This window comes from Sinohyriopsis cumingii, chromosome 8, assembly GCF_028554795.1.
Source record: "Sinohyriopsis cumingii isolate HCF-2022 chromosome 8, ASM2855479v2, whole genome shotgun sequence".
Lineage (NCBI taxonomy): Eukaryota > Metazoa > Mollusca > Bivalvia > Unionida > Unionidae > Sinohyriopsis > Sinohyriopsis cumingii.
This window is the reverse complement of record NC_142968.1, coordinates 66463343-66486887: the sequence shown is the minus strand read 5'-3', so window position 1 is coordinate 66486887 and position 23545 is coordinate 66463343. Positions and strand designations below refer to the sequence as shown.

Genomic DNA, 23545 nt, shown 5'->3' with positions numbered 1-23545 from the left:
TTTGCTGTAGGGCCCAGAATTTATTGTTACATGCATGCTTAACAGCCATGTTGAATGTCCATCCATTTATCCATCTAATAATTTTACATTTATTAAAGTGCATTTTGAGGCACAATGCTGTATGGTGTTTATTTTCCACGAATATATTTATCTCAAAATACCAGACTACTTTTACCATCACAAGTAATAAGTTAAGCCCAATTGGAAGGCATCTCATTGGTCAAATTTAAGTTTCAAATTTCTAGATTCTAAACGTACATTTAAGTCAGTCTGACATGTTATGTGAATGAAATTCAGACCATCTCCAGTTCACAGATGATAAATTATAGAAAATTCCTTGAATGAAGATATACTATAAAGATCTTCTTGAACCATCAGTGGACAGTTTGACTTGAAATGGCTTTAATATGTTACATGAATTGAAATGGCTTTAATGATACATGAATTGAATGGCTTTAACGTTACATGAATTGAAATGGCTTTAACGTTACATGAATTGAAATGGCTTTAACGTTACATGAATTGAAATGGCTTTAACGTTACATGAATTGAAATGGCTTTAACGTTACATGAATTGAAGTAGCTTTAACATTACATGAATTGAAACGGCTTTAACATTACATGAATTGAAATGGCTTTAACATTACATGAATTGAAATGGATTTAACATTACATGAATTGAAATGGATTTAACATTACATGAATTGAAACGGCTTTAACATTACATGAATTGAAACGGCTTTAACGTTACATGAATTGAAATGGCTTTAACATGTTACATGAACTGAAACAGCTTTAATATTGTGTGAATTGAAATGGCTTTAATTTTGCATGAACATAGCTGCAAGCTATTCTGTTTATGCTACAAGAATTGTAAAAGATGATCTAATGTTTGTTTTTATGGGACAAGTTTGATTTGAAGTGTTTGGGCTAACATCATCCTAAATTCAGTTTTTATGTGATAAAGTATGATGGAACCTAAACAGGGCCTTTCTTTTTCTTTGTGAGTGTTATAATTAACTAATGAAATATTTTATTATGTACTTTCTTTTGGAATAAAAACAAATGTTATTTTCCTGCATGTTGATTATTACTTCAGTGCACACTTGAGACCTCTTCCAAGTAGGCAATTAAATGGTGGTAGAGTATCCAAGTAAGTTAAATGTGGTTGCTGTGTTAACTGTTTCCATGGTAATGGTCGGCTTTTAAGTAATGGCTTTACTTTTTAAAAAGTATTAAGCTTGGATTCAAAATGGTGCATATGGTTGTGGCATGTGAAAAATAATTGTTTTAATCATGTAGCTTTACTGTGGAAACATTTTGTTACTAATTTTGATTCAACACAGTAACTTGACTTGTCCACCATCTACTGTTACCAAACATTGTCCTAATTTGCTTTGGGTAGGAAAAAAATCCTATTGATATGGGGTCAAAACTCAAAGTTTGAGGTCATAGACTGGAAAGAAGGAAAATGGGTTTCTGCAGATTTACTTGACCATCTACAGTTACCAAACTTTACAGATGGCTTGCACCTGGAGTAAAAAAGAGGTCTAACAATTGGGGTCAAAGGACATGGCATGTGTGATTGAAAGAAGAAATATGGTGTCCACTCAATGACATTAGTTCTACATACTTATGGAGTTGCATCACTTACCTGGACTAAACTCTGTAAATGGTTTGCACATTGGGTTAGGAAGATGTCTATCAAGTTTGGGATGAAAGGGTCAAAGGCCAAGGTCACTGGCAGAAGAAAAATTATTTCCACAGAGTAACATTAGTTCAGCATCTCAGACCTGGACCAAATTTTGTGAATGGTACTAGGGATTAGTAAAAGCCGGCCAATTTTGAAGTCACTGCTTGAAAGAAGAAAAATGGTTTGTGCACACATTTTTATTCTCGGTGAGCCTATAATGTGCTTTTCTTGTTATCCCCATTGAAGACTTAATTGAACACTTGGTAGACATGTAAAGTGCTTTTCTTCTTATCCCCATTGAAGACTTAATTGAACACTTGGTAGACATGTAAAACGCTTTTATTGTTTTCCCCAATGAAGACTAATTAAACACTGGGTGCTTTTCTTGTTATCCCCATATAAGACTATGAAAGACTGGGTGGACATGTATTGTACTTTTCTTGTTATCCTCTTTGAAGACTACTAAACACTGGGTGGACATGTAATGTGCTTTTCTTGTTATCCCCATATAAGACTATTAAACACTGGGTGGACATGTAATGTGCTTTTCTTGTTATCCCCATATAAGACTTTGAAACATTGGGTGGACATGTAATGTACTTTTCTTGTTATCTCCAAATAAGACTTTGAAACACTGGGTGGACATGTAATGTGCTTTTCTTGTTATCCCCATATAAGACTATCAAACACTGGGTGGACATGTAATGTGCTTTTCTTGTTATCCCCATATAAGACTTTGAAACACTGGGTGGACATGTAATGTACTTTTCTTGTTATCTCCATATAAGACTTTGAAACACTGGGTGGACATGTAATGTGCTTTTCTTGTTATCTCCATATAAGACTATGAAACACTGGGTGGACATGTAATGTGCTTTTCTTGTTATCCCCATATAAGACTAACACTGGGTGGGCATATAACGTGCTTTTCTCATCTAAATGTAACTAACTGATGAAACTGATTTATACCCTGTACTTAATGAGGTGAATAACCATATTTCACAGAGTGGGATAAAAAAACTAATTCTTGGCTAATCATTGGCAAAATATTAAATGCAATGCTGATTATGCTGATCTTAGTTTGGCCATAAATAAAGAACATTTTGTGAAACTTTATTACCATTGTTGGAGCTGTGTACATCAGTAATGATGGTTGAAAAAAAAATTCTCAAGTTTGAGCTTATTTACAAGCATGACCTTAATATTTTCCATCTTGATTTCCTGTGTGGTTCTGTTTTTAGTAGCATTGTTTCCTTCAACAATCTCACCTTAATATTTTCCATCTTGATTTCCTGTGTGGTTCTGTTTTTAGTAGCATTGTTTCCTTCAACAATCTCACCTTAATATTTTCCATCTTGATTTCCTGTGTGGTTCTGTTTTTAATAGCATTGTTTCCTTCAACAATCTCACCTTAATATTTTCCATCTTGATTTCCTGTGTGGTTCTGTTTTTAATAGCATTGTTTCCTTCAACAACCTCACCTTAATATTTTCCATCTTGATTTCCTGTGTGGTTCTGTTTTTAATAGCATTGTTTCCTTCAACAACCTCACCTTAATATTTTCCATCTTGATTTCCTGTGTGGTTCTGTTTTTAATAGCATTGTTTCCTTCAACAACCTCACCTTAATATTTTCCATCTTGATTTCCTGTGTGGTTCTGTTTTTAGTAGCATTGTTTCCTTCAACAACCTCAATCATCTGGTGATTTGTTTGTATAAAATACTGCATGTTAATAGTTATTCTTAAGACCCCTGTTACTACATGTCTATTTATCTATTGTTAAGTTTGTATTAATCTTTTGTAGGGTAGCACCACTTTCATACTGTTAATTCTGATGTAAGGCAGCACTGCACTGATACTTTTAATTTAGGTGTAAGGTGGCACCACAATTATACTGTATTAATTCTGATCTAAATTGGCATCACATGGATACTGTGTCAATTCTCATGTAAAGTGGCACCTCATGGATACTGTTATTTCTGTTTTAAGGCAACACCACATTCATACTGTGCTAATTATGATTTAAGGCAGCACCACATTCATCCAGTATTAATTATGATGTAAGGAATCACCACCTTCCTACATTTAATCCTGAAATAAGACAGTACCATATTCATACAGTGTTAATCATGAAGACATCACTACCTTCATGCTATGTTAGTTCTGATGTAGGACAGCACCACATTGTGAGAAATGAATGTTTAGATCTTTGGGAATATAATGGCCAGGCCACATTAAATGCATGATAAATTGGTCTCCTAAAATATCTTGAAATAACCATGCCTGAAATATTTTCAAAATCATCAAATTGAAAGTCATTATCTGTAAGTCATATTGGACAACCATTATATCTTTTTATAACAATTTCTTTAGTCATGAAGATGAAGATTCAACCAGAGTTCCTGCTCGTAAACCACCTCACCAGTAAGTAACCGTTCTTTTCCCACATGTATGCTTAACACAGCATAATCCACCTTTTGATATAAATTATAAAGCTTTACTGTTACGTATTCTGCTAGTCTGTCTGCAGGTACTTTTTATACAAATAATCAGGTCATAACCTGAGACCATTACTTTCAGTGACTGTAGATTTTTGTTGTCATTTTGAACACTGATATGTTGACCATTTATTGTCTAAAATAAACCACGCCATGGTAGCCATATCCAAACAGTCATGGTCCAAAGGATGGTCAAGGAAATGAGAATACATCTTTGGAATATGGTTTGAAGACGTATCTTAAGTGGCTTTATTATACCATATGTATTCACTTTTATAAAATAAGACAAGCTGCAAACTACATAGACCCAGAACTGCCATCACATTATGTGCTGGGAGACCTGGGTCTATGCAGTTTGAAAAGAGTAATCAGTAGAACAAACAATATAGACTCTGATCTGCTGGTACTTTATGCAGTGGCAGATCATTGTCTATGTTGTTTGCAGTTGGAACTGAGTTGTAAGCAAGTATATAAAGTAGTTACATCCATGATGATATGAATGGGATATAGATGGCAGGGGAAGGGCTTTCTTGATTTGGTCCTGTCTTTTCACTAAGGTCCATCTTAGAAAACTAAACTGGTGTCAGTGTGCAGAAACTACAAAGTGCCAACAAATGGAAGCAAACATAATTTTATTAACATGTATACATTGACCCAGTTAGATATTTTATCCCAGTGCTACATAGGCTTTTGAGGTCATTGAACTTGGACTGTTTTAAGTAAAATCCTTGTTTGCATAATTAAGAAGCTGCAATGGCCCAATGGTTAAGACTTTGAACAATTGGAATAGTGACCAGTGGTCAAGGCATTGGACATTGGAAATAGTGACCAGTGGTAAAAGTATTGGGTGAATGGAGTTGTGGCCAGATGGTTGCAGGTTCATTTCCCAATTACATATCAGCCTGGATTGGGTACCAGAGTGTATCCATGGATTGGCTACCAGAGTGTATCCATGGACAATGAGTGTATCAATGGACATTGCACTTAACTATAACCTTCAGTGTGTTACTTTGCTATAAAACACCAAACATGATTAAGTTGAAACCTACTGAAGTACAAAAAATAAAATTAGCAATATTTTTTGCATATATAATTGACCTGATTACATTTTTTATGCCATTATTGTGGGGGCCAGGCCTTCGTTACAGTCAACCTGTTCCATAGTCACAGCATTTCCTTCACTTCATTTGGGCCATTGCCAAGTTTCATGCGTTAACAACTTTGCCTTTGACACCCAATTTGTGTCAGTACTTAAATGTGCTCTATTATTATGCCCATATATACTTCATACCCACTTCCTACGGTGCATGTATGGAATATCGGCTGATATTTGTTATCATGGCATCCTCAGGATCAGACTTGTTGAGTTTTGGTTATCAGTGTCCCTATATACCTCGTATCAGCTCCTTGTGGCTCCAAATACAGGTGTCGGACACTCTTCACAACCCTACAAACTCCCACAAGTCTCTCTTCCTGAGTCATTCCTATAGAACAAACAATTCAGAGCTAGGCTGGTGCAGTGTACTGTGACAGGACTTGCCCCCGTTGTGCCAAGATTATTTTATATGTACAATAAAGTGTATATTGAACCTATGTATTGTGTGTTATTTTAATTGTAATTTAATTGATTAAATATAGTTTGAATATTACACAGTGCATCCTTCTCTGACCCGTTGGTGGGCACCTCTTTGTCTACTACGGCTGCTCTGCCAGACATGATGTCATTGCAGCCAGTATATGTTAATAAGTTAGTAACTAAATTTAGATATGTTGTCATGTTGAACAATCAGATGACCAAGTTGGAGCATGTGATGAAACATTATGTCAGTTGTTTGAGGCATTTATACAGCTACTAGGATGCCTGTAGAGATGCATGCTGTTCAGTGTTGACGCTGCATTTAACTTAAAATTATCTTTGGAAACAACCACCCGCCTCCCTTCATTCCACCATTGTAAAGAAGTCATCCATCAACTAGAGCAGATTGTCAATGCCACAGTTATTCACTACAATCCAACATGTGACAGTTTGTGATAGCTATGACAGTTTGTGATAGCTATGACAGTTTGTGATAGCTATGACAGTTTGGTGAAAATCTTTGGTGAAGACCGAGAACAAAACACTAGATGTACATAGAAATAACCCTGATTGTTCCATTTAATGCCATGATAAGACCACAGACTAGGGTGGATGGAAATGAGTTTAAATGCATCACAAATGTCAAATTTACATAACCACACCCCTGTACCTGCCTTTCTAATTGTCTTTATGGCATCATTGACCTATGACATATTTAAAGGGAAACTCCTACCTGTCAATCTAGATATTAAGACTTTAGTGTTCTTGATTATCATGCAGGGCTGAGAGATCAACATTTAGTTTCTTTTTCCTGGAGTATTTACCCTCAACGATGCCTATAGGATTTACCCAGTAAATTGGGTAAGGTGAAGAATCAAAAGGTCCTATCAGAAATCCCTTTTTTTTCTCCTGTTCTATAATATCTAGAACTCTGTGTGGCTGGGATCTAATGAACATTAAATTTTTACAGTCATAGCTTACTGAAGATTCTTTCTGAATACCAGCACGAAAACCCTCATGCAAACCATTTATTAAATCTATTACAAAATCAACATCATGGTGAGCTTGGAGCTCTTGAAGAAGCACATCAACATTTATAGGGGTAGTGGCAGTTGTAGGCATGGAAGAAACATAATTTCCTTGTATCTTATCTAGCGCCACACCGTGAACAGAAAAGAGTCTGTCCTTATTTTCTTTAGCATGACTTAAAGTTTTAATGGGGTTCTCATTCTTGATTATCTGATTACATGTGACCTGAGGGTGGTCATTCTGATCACATGTGGCCTGAGGGTGGTCATTCTTGATTCCCTGATTTCATGTGGCCTGAGGGTTCTCATTCTTGATTCTCTGATTTCATGTGGTCTGAGGGTGGTCATTCTGATCACATGTGGCCTAAGGGTGGTCATTATTGCACAATTTACATATATATAATAAACCTCAGTTAGGCCCGTTACAATAGGTCTCATTGAAATTGTTGCATTATTTGTTTCCCATTGAACAGAATTACTGGACGGCCATGCCGATCCATTGGAGTATGATTAGCTGAGTTGAAATTCAGATATTTGCTATTTCTCTTAGATTGTTGAGTAATCAAAGGCATTGTGAGGTTAGCTGGACAGAAGCCACTTGAGTGCAGAGTACTGTTGCAATGAATGCAAACCTCTGTCTTTCTACCAAAGAAAATAGCTAGAAACAACTCGGTATCCCAGGAAGACTAATCTACAACAACATTGTATTGTATTAAATACTGTGCAGCCTTGCAAGAAAATGTATTATGATACTGATAAAAACCAGTTTCACTGTATTTCTGATGCAGTTCATCAATCAAGTCAGCATAAGAGTCTAAGTCAGGCCTCCTAATTGGATAGACCTCACAGAGAATGTTTTGTATTTAGAGAGGTCCATACAAAATTCAGAAATAGTGTGCCTGCTAAACATGGGTCATTCCCTTTCACTCCAATTTGGTTGCCACCAGGATTGCTAACATTAGTCTCTGAGCTATAGTCCATTCCTGGTATCAGCAGTAGGGCAAGACTAACATGCTTACCATTGAGTATGTCCTTATGTCTGTTGCTGGACACAATGTCAACTGGTGAGAGTTTTCAACGGCACAGTATAATGCAGTGTTTGAGAGAATCTCATGTTGTCAACCACATGCCTAGCAAGGGCCGATTGAAAGTTAAAGTCACTATGTTATTGACATGTATCCTTGGAAGAAGATTGTGAAGCTGTTGTACTTTGTGGTGATATGGTAGTTGTTGTGGAAGATTATGTCAATGCGGTGACAGATGCTTGTAATTCGGCCAACTGTTGTTTGATAGCTTCCATGTCCAACATATTTAGATCACATGGTGTATCAGCTGCTTGCAGGTCTCATGACGATGCTGTTGAAGACACAAATGAAACACCTGTCTGGTCCTGTGATTTTGCTCTTGAACACAAAGAAGAATCACCCGTTTGCTATACATTATCTCTGTACAGTTGAAGAAGATGCTTCTTTCCAATTGAAACTGAGACCTTGATGTTCTTCTCAGCTAACTGTTTAACCAATTTTGATGCAGTCCAACTTTCTGAAATGACTACCCAAGCTGAATTTGTCATAGTGATGGCTAAGTTAAGTTCTGTATTGTGAATGCTGGTCAAACGATTAATAGTTTGTCTTGATCTATGCCATTGTGGGCTGAATAAACATATGATCCCCAAAAGATGGTAAGTAACATGTGGTATCAGCAAAGAGAAGGATTGTATCTTTTTACCACAAATAATTTTAAGGTCTATGCAGCATTGACTCTGAAAAATACACATCTCGACAGGCATCCCAGTTGCTGTCTGAATGCCTCAAACAACTGACAGTGTTTGATCACGTGCTCTAACTTGGTCATATGACTGGTTCAACATAACAACATATCTTAATTTAGTTGCCAGCTTCTTGACATATACTGATGATCACTCCCCAGCCAAGTCATACCAAAGACTTCCAGAAATGGTACTAACAGTTGCCTCACTTGGCACTCAGCATTAAGAGATTAGTGTTAAAGACCAGTCAGCCTTAAGTGTCAGGATAATTTGACTGGATGGGACATAATGCTACATGTCTGTGGCATGATGTCCCAGTGCTAGACATCACTATAAACTGCCACACTGCAGACATCGTAGCAATATGACTGAAAAATTGTCAAAGCTGCATTAAAAATCCAAATCACACACACACACACACACACACACACACACACACAAACATATACTGGCTGCAATGACATCATGACTGGCAGAGCAACCATAGTAGACAAAGAGGGGCCCAACAAGGGGCCAGAGAAAGAATTGCACTGTGACATTGTAAACTCAAACTATATTTAATCAATTAAATTACAAGACAAAGACTATTCAGTCTATGGTTGGGGCATGTATGCATTGGTCAAAGAAAGCTTGTTTTTGTCCAAGTGAACAGGTTGAGTTTCATGTTGATGGGAGCATAAGCAACTCCCTGATCAGAAAATCTTGCAAGGTGACCCTTTTTCAAAGATGTTTTCTTTGAAATTAAAATGATGTATTGATAGTTGGTGCCTTTCATCTACTCTAAAGAACTCCTGTAAATAGATTCCTTTCATAGAAGAAAATTATCAGATCTTTATCTAAAATGAGAATAATTACATACTAGTTTGGCAGTCAAAAATACCATATTCTTACACAGAAAAGAGGTCCAACAGTATATCATTCAGAATTCTACATACTGTGTTGCTGTTGTCAGAAGTATTTGTGTAATCTCTTTTGTAAATTTTTCTTTTAGTTTGGAGCCCATATCAAGACACAGGGATGATAGACAAAGACCACAAAACAAGACACCAGGGTAGGTTAAGACCACTGTTATTCATCATGTAGCCAATTGGTGATGGTTACAGATTTTACTGGGGGCCCCGAGTGGCCAAGTGGTCTAAAGTGCTCTCCGTTACAGATCACTGCCATCTCACCTCTGTCTGCGTAGGTTCAAGTCTTGGATTTGGCCAATGTGGGTATGTGAAAAAGCTTGCCAGTAGCTTCTCGAGGGTCGGTGGTTCTTTCCGGGGTATTCTCGGGTTCTTCCTCCACCATTAATACTGGCCGCCATGTATAGCCTATTGTGTGCTGAAAAATGGCATTAATCCCTACAACAGCAACAACAACAACAACAGATTTTACTATTCTCTCTCATGCTAATTGCCTGCATACTCACTTAGGTTGGAATAAGACAAGAGTGATCTCCCTTTGGATATGGGGAAGCATGCTGTTTGTGAGACTTAAAAATATCCAGTATCATTTAGTGGTATTACCCACACTATTTAGTGAGTTTCTCACTTAATGGAAGTATCATCTTCATTTCTAAATATTTCTTGTTATTTTTCTGTCAGAGATGTCTGCTATGTACCAAGTGTGAGATGGTCTTGCAAGTACTTTATGGAGTGCAAGATGGTCCTGCATGTAAGATGTACCAAGTGCAAGATGGTCTTACATGTAATGTACCAAGTACAAGATAGTCTTAGATGTAATGTACCAAGTACAAGGTAGTCTTAGATGTAATGTACCAAGTACAAGATAGTCTTGCAATGTTATACACCAAGTGTGAGATGGTCTTGCATGTAATGTTCCAAGTGCAAAATGGTCTTGCATGTAATGTTCCAAGTGCAAAATGGTCTTGTGAGTAATGTTCCAAGTGCAAAATGGTCTTGTGTGTAATGTTCCAAGTGCAAAATGGTCTTGTATGTAAAATGTTCCAAGTGCAAAATGGTCTTGTGTGTAATGTACTCATCTCTGCCACAGCTTCATCTGAAGCAAGTAGGGATGGTTAACAGGATCCACACATAGTATAAATCATCATTGTATAACATTGTATAAAAATATTGCTGTTTTTATTTTTTGTGGCCTTTGATAAAATGGAATATCCCACACAGAATTATGAACAATTAGCATCGGATAATCCTAATGTGAGAAGACTATTTGAAGAAAAAAGGACATTCATTGAACCCATATCAGCATTAGATTCTGAAAGCATGTAATAAAACAAGACAGAGAAGAGAGCACTCAGATCTTGAGACAAGCAGCATGTTTGCATATTTTATGCAAACAAATAATGTACAGATTATGAAAAATAATATAATTCTAAGCATCGAGACCAAAGAGTTGTAGCAATTATTGCTCAAGTTTAAACACAGTATATATATATATATATATATATATAATGAAGGCACATTGGAAAATGTATAAATGTACATTATGAAATCAGGTCACTGTCTATATATATTTAATTATGGCACACTGGATAAATATGAATTATGATATCAGGTCACAGTCTATGTATATATCATGATGTTACATAGGATTAATGTAAATTATGAAGTTAGGTCATATTTTAGATGGCGTGTACATGTTTGAAAAGATCATGCTTGATAAATGAGAGATCATTTGCAAAAGTAGTCATATAATATTCTATGCACAAAGAATTAGCATTATTAACTTAAACATTTTATGAACTCCAAAAGGCATAAATAATAATTTTTAGTCTAGAATTGAAAGTTAGTGTTACATAGACATTCAAAAAATGTCATATCAGATTTGTAAAAATAAATGCATTTGTTTTAAAATAGGAAGTTAAATATCCGCTTTTATCAAACTTTTATGTAGAACTGATGACTAATATTGATTGATTGCAGAGAGAGATAATAGATGTTGCAAATTTACCCAAAGTACTGCATCTTGCATTGTTTTAACATTTGGTTTGAGGAAATGGGAAAAAAAAATTATCTGGAAGTTTCATGTCTTGTGACCTTGCATTTATAATATCATGCTCTGTGGAATCTCGTTGATTATGTCAAATGAAAATTGTCCATATTTCATAACATTATTCTGCATATATTTTCTTTCCTTTGTACCTCAACTACATTTCATAACAAAATCTCTCCATATGGAAGCTATATGAAATTGAGCCATATTTTAAATGCATAGACCAAGACAGGACATTCCAATGTCTATGGAGAAATCCAGTGTTGAGGATCGGACTTACAGGTATGTCAGTGTGACCAGTTTGCTCTTTGCATGCTGTTGATTTGTGTAGTTTAATTTGCAGTGACCTGGATTACTCTGTACAATGCCTCTTACTAGCCAGGATGATCATGGGTATTCTCAGTCTGGATCAGAATTATAATTCTATTGCTTAGTTTTAGCCCTCCCAAGTGTATTCTTATTTCCAAAATCAGGATTCTCTCGCCTGCATAAGGAGTGTACTTGACCTTCTAAAATGAGTGAAAATCAGGTTGCAACTCGCCATTTTGTCAAAAGTAGTGTAAAAATAAGCATTGGGACTCAACATGTACTATTTGTTATACAGTGTACACTGACTTCCCATCTCATAATGTAGAAGAAAAATTAGGGTCCAGTCTGTTATTTCTGTGTATTATTTCCTGCAAATAGCATAGACCCTGGTATGCCTTTGAATTACTGGTGTATCTTTGAATACTGATATGCCTTTGAATTATTAGCATGCCTCTGAATTACTAGCACACTTTTGAATTACTGGTATATTTGAATTAGTGGTATGCCTTTGAGTTATCAGTATGCCTTTGAATTACTGGGATGTGTTTTAATTACTAGCATACCTTTGAATTATTGCTATATTTGAATTACTGGTATGCCTTTGAATTACTGGTATATTTGAATTATTGGCATGCCTTTGAATTACTTGTATGCCTTTGAATTACTGTTATGCCTTTGAATTACTTGTATGCCTTTGAATTACTGGTATTCCTTTGAATTACTGGTATGCCTTTGAATTACTGGTATGCCTTTGAATTGCTGGTATATTTGAATTACTGGTATGCCTTTGAATTAGTGATGGAAATCGGTCAGAAATTCATAATCGATAATCGGTTCCATTTAACCAACTGATAATCGATTATAATCGGTTACTTAGAGCAAATTTTAATTTTTGTTTGTTATTCAGTTATATCTTTGATCAATAGTTCAAGATGTTAGTAAATGTACAGGAAGTAATCTCTTTTAATGACATGTATACTTAAACCTGATAATAATATTACATTTTTGTCTATTGTGTTGTGTGTTATTTTTGTTCTACATCTTTGTTAAATGAATGCAACTTTTTGTGGCTGATAAGTCATGTGCAACTGAAATACTGCTACAATCCCCCAAAATCCTTTCATTCATAGGTGATGTGTCTATAATTTTAAGCGTAGAAGAACATGTTTTTCTTATTTGTCATTGTTTACAAATACTACAAAAAAATAATGTTGCATTTAAAACTGAAACAAATCATCAAAATGTGTTTAAATTTATTAACTCAACTATTTAACAACTTGATCATGTAATAATGGCTGTATGTTCCTAATTATGAAATTTTGCACCTGTGAAATATCATATGGTTTTATATTTGTAGTTGTGAAGGGAATTAATAAATTAATTAATTTCAGGTCAACTTTAGTCACTGGGAATTTTACTAACCTTTGTGCTTTGCATACAACTAAAAAGTAGTCTCCCTTTACACATAATCGATTATGGAGTTTCACAATCAATTATCTTATTGGTTCGCTCAACCAACTGATGATCGATTATAATCGATAATTGGAACAACACTACTTTGAATTACTGGTATCTTTGAATTACTGGTATGCCTTTGAATTACTGGTATGCCTTTGAATTGCTGGTATATATGAATTACTGGTATCTTTGAATTACTGGTATATTTGAATTACTGGTATCTTTGAATTACTGGTATATTTGAATTACTGGTATCTTTGAATTACATGTATGCCTTTGAATTACTAGTATCTTTGAATTACTGGTATGTCTTTGAATTACTGGTATCTTTGAATTACTGGTATGCCTTTGAATTACTGGTATATTTGAATTACTGGTATGTCTTTTAATTACTGGTATCTTTGAATTACTGGTATGCCTTTGAATTACTGGTATGCCTTTTAATTACTGGTATCTTTGAATTACTGGTATGTCTTTGAATTACTGGCATGTCTTTGAATTACTGGTATGTCTTTGAACTGGTATCTTTGAATTACTGGTATGCATTTAAATTACTGGTATCTTTGAATTACTGGTATGCATTTAAATTACTGGTATCTTTGAATTACTGTTATGCCTTTGAATTACTGGTATGCCTTTTAGTTACTGGTATGCCTTTGAATTACTGGTATGCCTTTGAATTACTGGTATGCCTTTGAGTTACTAGTATCTTTGAATTACTGGTATGCCTTTGAATTACTGGTATCTTTGAAATACTGATATACTTTCGCAATTCATGGTTCATATTGTACACAAGATCCTTTGTTATTTTTCCTTTGAATAACATTCCTAAGAAAATACATTGCTTAACCTTTAAAAACAAACCATTCTCTTGTAGAAGGTGCAAACAAAAATGTGATTCTTTCTTTAATAATTGTACACATTGCCAACTGATGGAAATGTAATTTTTGTGTCTGAGGAATGCCAACATTTTACTCATTTTTACCAGTGTAACTACTTAATAGAGAATGTTACAGTGCTTGTATAGTTCTGCTTTTGTGGAAATCTTAATTGTTCCTTAAGACAAACATACAACTTAGCAAAAATGTACAACCTATGAACATTTAAAAAATGAATCTGTCAGTACTGTGGTGGCATGGTGTAATTGTTTTACTTCTCATGATAGGAATTTGAAATGAATTATGAACAACACTTCAGGTCATTATACAGTGTATGGTTTGTGAATTCAGTGTAGTGAGTAAATGAGAGTGGATCTAAATTGCACATGTATAGTTTTCATTGGAGATTTAATTGGTAATTAGTCACTTTCTGAACCAATAATACCTTTTCAATGAAAATTGTGAAGGACTTCCAAATTTAGTAATATACTGTACATCAGATCATATGGTATTTTGTTTCCTATAGGTCAATCTTTCAAAACATTTGGATCATATCCATTTATTAGCACCATAGAACAATCACATGATCACCTGCCTTCTGATGTGACATGATGGATTCTTAAGACTGGTTCAGCTGTAATGTATCTAGTGTTATCTAGTTCTTAGTATTGTACATGTTTTATACTGAAAGAAGTTTTATCAGGGAAGACTATTTGTTAGTGGAAGTTTTCTACTAGAATAATTCATGCTTTACTGGAATTAATACATGTTTTAATACTGGAAAAGTATACCTTTTATTCAGAATTAATACATGTTTTCTACTTGAATAGTTATGCAGGAATAAAACATGTTTTATATGGAGTAATACATATTTTATGCTGGAATAGTTATGCAGGAATAATACATGTTTTATGCTGGAATAATAAATACTGGAATAGTACATATTTTATGCAGGAACAATACATGTTTTATACTGGAATAGTTATGCTGGAATAATATGTGTTTTATACTGGAATAGTTATGCAGGAATACTACATGTTTTATACTGGAATAGTTATGCTGGAATAATAAACACTGGAATAGTACATATTTTATGCAGGAATAATATGTGTTTTATACTGGAATAGTTATGCAGGAATAATACATGTTTTATATGGAGTAATACATATTTTATGCTGGAATAGTTATGCAGGAATAATACATGTTTTATGCTGGAATAATAAATACTGGAATAGTACATATTTTATGCAGGAACAATACATGTTTTATACTGGAATAGTTATGCTGGAATAATATGTGTTTTATACTGGAATAGTTATGCAGGAATACTACATGTTTTATACTGGAATAGTTATGCTGGAATAATAAACACTGGAATAGTACATATTTTATGCAGGAATAATATGTGTTTTATACTGGAATAGTTATGCAGAAATAATACATGTTTTATAATGGAATAGTTATGCTGGAATAATAAATACTGGAATAGTACATATTTTATGCAGGAACAATACATGTTTTATAATGGAATAGTTATGCAGGAATAATACATGTTTTATACTGGAATAGTTTTGCTGGAATAATACATTTTTTACACTGGAATAGTTATGCAGGAATAATATATACTTTGTACTGGAATAGTTATGCAGGAATAATACATACTTTGTACTGAAATAATACTTGATTTGTATTAGAATTGTATATGTAAGGCATTCATCACTGATCCACAATGCAAAAATATGCAGAAACATTGTAGTTCAGTTTGTAATAAAACACTATTATTGATTCATGGGATAAAGATTAAAAAACAATGGAAAAAGGGGAGATTTGATTACTTGGGTAAAATTAATATAGGAACATTTAACTTTTTCAGCTGTTTTTTAAGTTTTCTGTGGTTCATTTTACCCAAGCTATCACTCTTCTAAATTTTTCTTAAAATTGAACATAGATTCACTTCTTTGCATGAGAGTTTTAAACGTATAACTTTTTGCAGTCTGGTAGAATCTTAGATATTCACTTGCATGATGAATTTTCTTTATAAAACTAACATTGGTTTTGCTTTCTAAGTGAATTATAAACATTTTTGAGTGAGATTTCTAAACATTGGTTTTGTTTTCTAAGTGAATTATAAACATTTTTGAGTGATATTTCTAAACATTGGTTTTGTTTTTTAAGTGAAATACATGTATAAACATTTCTGAGTGAGATTTTGAAACATTGGTTTTGTTTTCTAGGTGGAATACAGACATTTTTGAGTGACATTTCTAAATATTGGCTTTGCTTTCTAGGTGAAATATAGACATTTTTGAGTGAGATTTCTAAATATTGGTTTTGCTTTCTAGTTGAAATACAGACATTTTTGAGTGAGATTTCTAAATATTGGTTTTGCTTTCTAGGTGAAATATAGACATTTTTGAGTGAGATTTCTAATTGGCACACCATCTTATTGCACCCACCACAAAATTTTCTTAAATTAGTACCTTGAACATTTTAAAAGCTGTTAATGGAGTAATTGTATGTTTATGGTGAATTTTATCATATATATATATATATATATATATATATATATATATATATATATATATATATATATATATATATATATATATATATATATCTTTTCATATAATGTTTTGCTGATGTCTGCCCATATGTGCTGAAGTTCCAAAACTACCTTTAGTGCATTTGCACTAAACTATTGGACTCAGAGCCCTGATATTTTGCACAGGTCACATTATTATGGTCATGACGAGATGACCTGATTAGTTTTCCTGGCCATTACAGCAATTTTATTTTAAAACTTTTGACAAAAACTTAATAGCACAAAGGGAAAATCACTTTGGGTTAGAACATATCAAATATATGTATATTTGTTTTCACATTTGATGGCCTGAAGGTATTTTCAAGTGACAAGTTTGTTATTGTGAATACTTTCATTAAACTTTAGAAACAAATTCATTCCAAGATCTGGTTGGTCTTCCATGTAAATGGTACCAATCAGACATCAATTATTACTGTCATGGTGTCCATCTTGAATTTTTTTTTATTATTTCTACTCCTGAATGGTTATATTGACATGGGAATTTCACTAAAAGACTATAATGATCTCTAGTTAGTACTGAATGATGATGGTTCCACTCAGACATTCAATATGGCTGTCATGGTTGCCATCTTGAAAATCTTGTTATTAATGTCAAAATAGTTTTCACTTAGAGACTTATTATGATGTCAAGTTTGTCATAAATGAAAATGGTGCCAATCTGACATCCAGTATGGCCACCATGGATGCCATCATGGAAATTTTGTTTATGCTACCTCACCTGAATGGATTTTCCTATTGATATTGGGTCTTCACTTAAATACTTGTGGTGTCCAGTTACTTCAAAATGAAAATGGTGCATGTATGGCCACCTTACTACTTCTGAATGGAGAACCATATCTTCAGTAAAGGTTCTCTCATGATGTCTGCTTGGTCCTAATTAAAAGGTGCCAATCTGACATACAATATGACAATAATGACATCTATTTTGAAAATCTTATCACTATTCTTGAATTTGCTATGGTATCTAACTGGTCCTAGATGAAAACATGTCCAGCAGACATGACCTTAGACATGAAATATGGCTGTTACAGTAGCCATCTTGAAAATCTTATTACTAATATCATCTAGAACAGATGGTCATATCAACATGTGGCCTGAATAAATGACTTTATACAGTGTTGGTCCAACATGAAAATCTGACTTCTTGAAAATCTTGTCATTACTATTCCTCCTAACTTTGTCTTTTGGTCATATACGATCTTGTTATCACTACTCCAGCTGTCAGTAAATGGTATCTTTGACATAGCATTTTGATAAAAAAAGACTTCTTATAATGTTCACTTTGTTCTAAATGATAATTGTGACCCTCATAAATCCAGTATGGCTGTCACGGCATGGAGATCTTGAAAATCTTCTCCTAAAGTTAATGAATGGAAGTTTGGGGTTTTCACAAGATGATTTATGATGTCTATTTTGTCCTAAATGAAAATGGTGGTTGTAAATCCCTCCCCCCCCCCACAACATGCCTCCCAAACCTTTTTATTGCTACTTCTCAATGGCCTAAGCCATAGCTGAATGGTGTTTTCACCAGAAGACTTCTTATCATGATTGGTGGTGATAAATGAAAATGATGCTCATTTGACATACAGTATGACTGGCATGGTAGCCATCTTGAAAAACTTGTTACAGTTATTCACACCACCTACATGATGGTCATTGTAAGACAGGTGAGCAGTATAATGTCTGCTTGGTCCTCTTGCTTTCTTTAGCACAGTCTGGCAATAATAATGTTTAACAGTATGCAGATTAATATCATGGGTGAATTGATGTATTTTGAAACAGTGGATGCAATTTATAACAAAAAAATAATAAAGAGACAATTCATTTTATCAAAAACAAAGCCATTGCATTATAAATGGCATCTGCACTCTGTAGAAACTTGAAATTACCAGAGTGATTTATGATTATAACTACCATATGTCTTAGTTACGCTGATTAGTACCCTGTTTTGTGGAAAGATCATGTTATATTTACATAAATATCTAGTTTATCATACCTTGTATTTGCCTTCGGATCACAGGTTACTCATGTCCCCTACTTTTATACTCATGTCCCCTACTTTTATGTTCTAAAGCGAGAGCCTTAATTCAGAATTGATAGGTTGTATACATTTTTTTCCAGGTCTGTTGTATCAGCTGTCTCAAGAAAGCATGTTGACTTAGAAGAAAAGGGACCTAATTATGGGTATATCAGTAGAACGTTTAGTCACATTTCTAACTCTAGTAATCATGTATCAATCAAATCCTGAAATATGTTTGTCATATCAACAAAAATTAGTATGCCACTATCATTAAAATCTCTGACTGGTTCATTTCTTCTTCTGTAAACCACACATATGGCCTAAGTGGTTAGAGCTTCCACCTTGAATGTGGGAGGTTGCAGGTTTGAACCCTGGCCAAGTCATACCAAAGACTTATAAAAAATGGTACTAGCAGCTGCCTTGCTTGTTACTCAACATTAAGAGGTTAGTGTTGGGACTGTTTGGCCTGGTGTCAGGATAATGTGACAGGGTGGAACATGATGCCTCAGTGCTAGACATGACAGTAAACTGCTACACTGCAGACATTGTAGCAATATAACTGAACAATTGTTAAAGCTATGTTAAAGAATCAAATCACACACACACATTCTTATTCTGTATCTGGACCTTTCCAGTGACCTAAGTGGTTAAAGCATCTGCCTTGGATGCAGGAGGTTGAGGGTTCGAACTCTGGTAGAGCTGTACCAAAGACATAAAATATGGTACTCAGAGTTGCCTCGCTTAGCACTCAGCATTAAGAGATTAGTGTTAGGATTAGTTGGCCTGGAGTTAGGATAATATTTCTGGGTGGGACATGATGCTACATGTCTGCAGCATGATGCCCCAGTGCTAGATGTCACTATAAATTGCCACACTGCAGATATCTTAGCAATATGACTAAAATTGTTAAAGCTACATTAAAAATATTATTTTAAAAATAAAGTGCATACTCAGTGCATTCATTCTTGTTTCAGAAGACCAAAGTGATTAGAGCATCCACTTTGGATGCAGGAGGCTGCAGGTTTGAACCCTGGCTGAGTCATGCCAAAGACTTATAAAAATGGTACTAACAGCTGACTAATTGCTAGGTGCTCAGCATGAAGAGGTTAATGTTAGGACTGGTCTGCCTGGTGTCAGGATAATGGGACTGGGTAGGACATCATGCTACATGTCTGTGACATGATTCCCCAGTGCTAGACATCACTATAAACTATCACACTTTCTTCTGTATCATAGAAGGAAAAGTAAAACTCGGTTAATGTTGACACATTCAGTGCATTCATTCTTATTTTGTTAGTTTCAAAGATAAATATTTGTTTGATATCCATCTTAAGAGTGCATATAGGCGTATTTCTGTTTTGGATAAAAATAATTACTGAGGAAGGGAGGTATACAATTATTAAAGGTTTTCTAAACTGACCTATATTGTTTTTTAATATAAGGTGGCCTTACATAATTTATTTAGTATACCAGGGATTTCAAACTCAAACCACCCTGAGGGCCACATGAGGGCATTTTTTTATGGCCCAGAGGCCACACAACACCTACAACTCTTATGACACCTTATGATGCCACTCATTTTGCAGGCCACAGGATATGGCTTGGCAGGCTACATGCGGCCCATGGGTCACTTGTTTGACACCCTTGCAGTATACAGTCCTCCCATGAACAGCATTATAAAGCTGAGACAACTGTTTGCAATTTGAATATTATATTTACAGAGCTTCCAAATTGTGAAGGTCGTATGGTGAAAAGAATATTGCGACTGTCTGGATGTTAATATGTGTCTGTTCTTATGTGTATATTTTTTACTTTTAGCTTTGAAGAGGAGCCAAGATACACAGATCTACCATACCTGAAGATGATTGATTATCCAGGACCTATCATGTAAGAACTAGGAAATTAATTAAATACCAATAACTCTAATTAATTTGGACTCAATAAGTATGATGCAGATTCATTTTTACATTTTGAAAATAAATACAAAATTAACAGTAAAGAATTTTTCATTCATTAAAATTCAAGATTTCTTCTGAATTTTTAATGAACTTATTTTACCAGTTGTGCAAATAATTGGAGTTGATTTAAAATGACTAATTCTTGTTTATTCTTTAGTGTTTTATCAATCTAGAAATTGACTTTCCCATTCATGTATATAAGTTTATTTAAGTTATATTTATTTTCAAGAAATTTACAGTTTTTGTTTCTAGCCAATTTATGTGTATCAAAATGTGCAACAGGTTTAAACTCTTTGTTTAATGTCCACATTTAAATATTTCTTTTCATCCACAGAGTCATGAGAAAATGTTACTTGGCTTTTGTGTTCATATAATCTGATTACATGTTTTATCTCTATGACTGAAGGTGCAGGAGAATACAGAAGTAGCACTATCTGTTATCCATCCATCTATAGACAAAGTTGTTTCTGTAACATAACTTTAGTTTGCTTCATTTATTTTTGTCAGACTATGTGTGTGGTTCACTTATAAATAAGAACAGAAGTTTATCAATTTTGACTTTGCTAGATGCAAGGTCAAGTCACTTGAGTTGAATATGTGATGTTCCATTTTGCATGAGAATTTTCCTTGGCCTAACTAATTTTCATGTAGCATCACAGGTGAACTACATGTGGGCATGGGCAGCTCTACACTAATTCTGAGGTTGATATAAAAGGTTAAAGTCACTGGATCCAACATTGTAATTCTTTGGGTTTCTGTTTGAGCCACATTTCTGGGATCCAGTTTCCATCAAACTTAATTGGTAGTTGACAGTTGGACAGAGGCAATGACCCATTGATTCTTGACCCCAGAGGTCAGAGTCACAGAAGGTCAAATTGTCATTTTGGGGTCCTTGTGATAAGTCTTAATTAGGGTCCCCGCACTAAGCACTACAAGGAAGGGCAGTTTTCTTTAATGAGTCTGATGTATAGATCAAATGTCAAGGACACTCCAAATTTAAAAAAGACATTAAGTTTACATTATAATTTTATTGAAGACTTCACATAATCTTCTTGTAAATATTTTATTGCTTGAGAGTAATTTGCAGTCACTTGGAAAGACATACATACACACAATTATACATTATGGAGAAGAAAATAAAATTTATCAAAATAACTCCGGTTCTGTTTTTTAGGACCAAAATAACAACTTTAAATAAAATGCTTTAATACATGCATACTTCAATCAAATTGCTTTTAATTGATCAAGGGGTTTTTCATCTGTTTATATGCTGCAAAAATAAAATTATTATTGGTATTTAAATTCATGATGTTGAGACAAGTATCACACTGGTTCCATAGGTCTATCTATGTTAATTGGATTTTAAAATTTAAAATTTGTAGCAATCATCCAAATTTAGAAAAAAATTAATCTATTGAATATTTTTGAATAATATTGAAATCACAGTATTGTGGCTGTAATTTACAAAGATAAGACTTGGTGTTTTTACCTCACCTAGCAATAAGGTACAGTGAACTTATGGTATGGCCCTGCATCCATAGTACAACCATCAGCATTTCCTTTTTGACATCATTTTCTCAAACAAAACATAATCAGATTCAACAAAACTTGGAAGAGATAATCCTGGCATAAAGGTCTTTCAAATTGTACTAATGGTGTTTATCCTGAAGCCATCATAATTTAAAAATTGAAAATATTTATCTAACGTATCAAAATCAGCTGAACAGAATCTGATCAAATTTGAATTTTTTCAAATGAGGAATGTTAAAATTATTTCTACGTTTTGTTTTATTTTAAATGCCTTTTACATATATAAATACATGAAAGCCTTTCTAATAGATATATATATATAGATATATATATATATATATATATATATATATATATATATATATATATATCCATGTGTGTGTATGTTGATGATTATTTGCAATCAAACATGGTCTTTGCTGCTACAAGCACAAAGATGATTCGTAACTTTTAAAACCTCCATCAACACAGTTTAACTAAACTTGAAAGAAAGCGTATACCATAGATGCCTTTCAGATTTGTACAAATAAGCCTCTTTAACTAAAATTAGAAAATTCTTCAAACAACTTTCGTTCAAAAATAGCTAAAATATGTCCAAATTCAACAGAAGGCGTCATGGCATGAAAGTCTTTTGACTTTCACAATTACTCAATCTGCAATAAAATATGGCAACCATTGCCAAAGATAGAAAAAAACACTTTTAAATGACTTTTCATAAACCCTGGAACAGATGTTGACAAAGTTAGATAAAAAGCATGCAAGCATGAACCCATTTGAGGTTTGTTCAAATGATGCAAGTGCTTTAGGCTATCAAATAATGTCAAATTTACTAAAATAGTTAAACTGTCAGCTTCTCAATGACCACTGAATAGAATTAGCACACTGAAGTCATTCAGACTTGTATCAATGATGCTAACCAAAGTAGACTGCCTTTACTAAAGTAGACAAATTTTAAGAGTTGACCGAATCTGACAGAATGTATCATGGCATAAAGGACTCTATGCTTTACACATCTGATTACAATTTGCCATCCAATATGGCAGCTATTGCAAAAAAATGGCATCAGTATCAGAAAGCTAATGCATTAACTTTCCATAATGAAAAGGAAAAAGTGGTGTGTGGGTGTATTATCAGACCTGGACCAGTATTCAGTAAATATTTTGTCAAAACTTGATAAATGTTTTTAAAATGGGCCTATGATCATGAATGGGCTTATCAGACAATAAATACAGTATAGTAAAACTTGATTTAGCAAAATCTCAGTTGTGA

At 34.0% G+C, this 23545-nt stretch overlaps 1 protein-coding gene across 1 annotated transcript in view; it reads left to right on the top strand.

Annotated features, from left to right (window-relative positions):
- Window positions 1-23545, top strand: part of LOC149793724 (hemicentin-1-like) — a 204284-nt gene that overhangs the window by 170054 nt on the left and 10685 nt on the right. The window contains exons 25-30 of the mRNA XM_089969043.1: window positions 1100-1153; window positions 4067-4117; window positions 9555-9614; window positions 11744-11803; window positions 18890-18952; window positions 20607-20675. Of these exons, the coding sequence (XP_089825169.1) occupies window positions 1100-1153; window positions 4067-4117; window positions 9555-9614; window positions 11744-11803; window positions 18890-18952; window positions 20607-20675 (357 nt within the window). The remainder of the gene's footprint in view (window positions 1-1099; window positions 1154-4066; window positions 4118-9554; window positions 9615-11743; window positions 11804-18889; window positions 18953-20606; window positions 20676-23545) is intronic.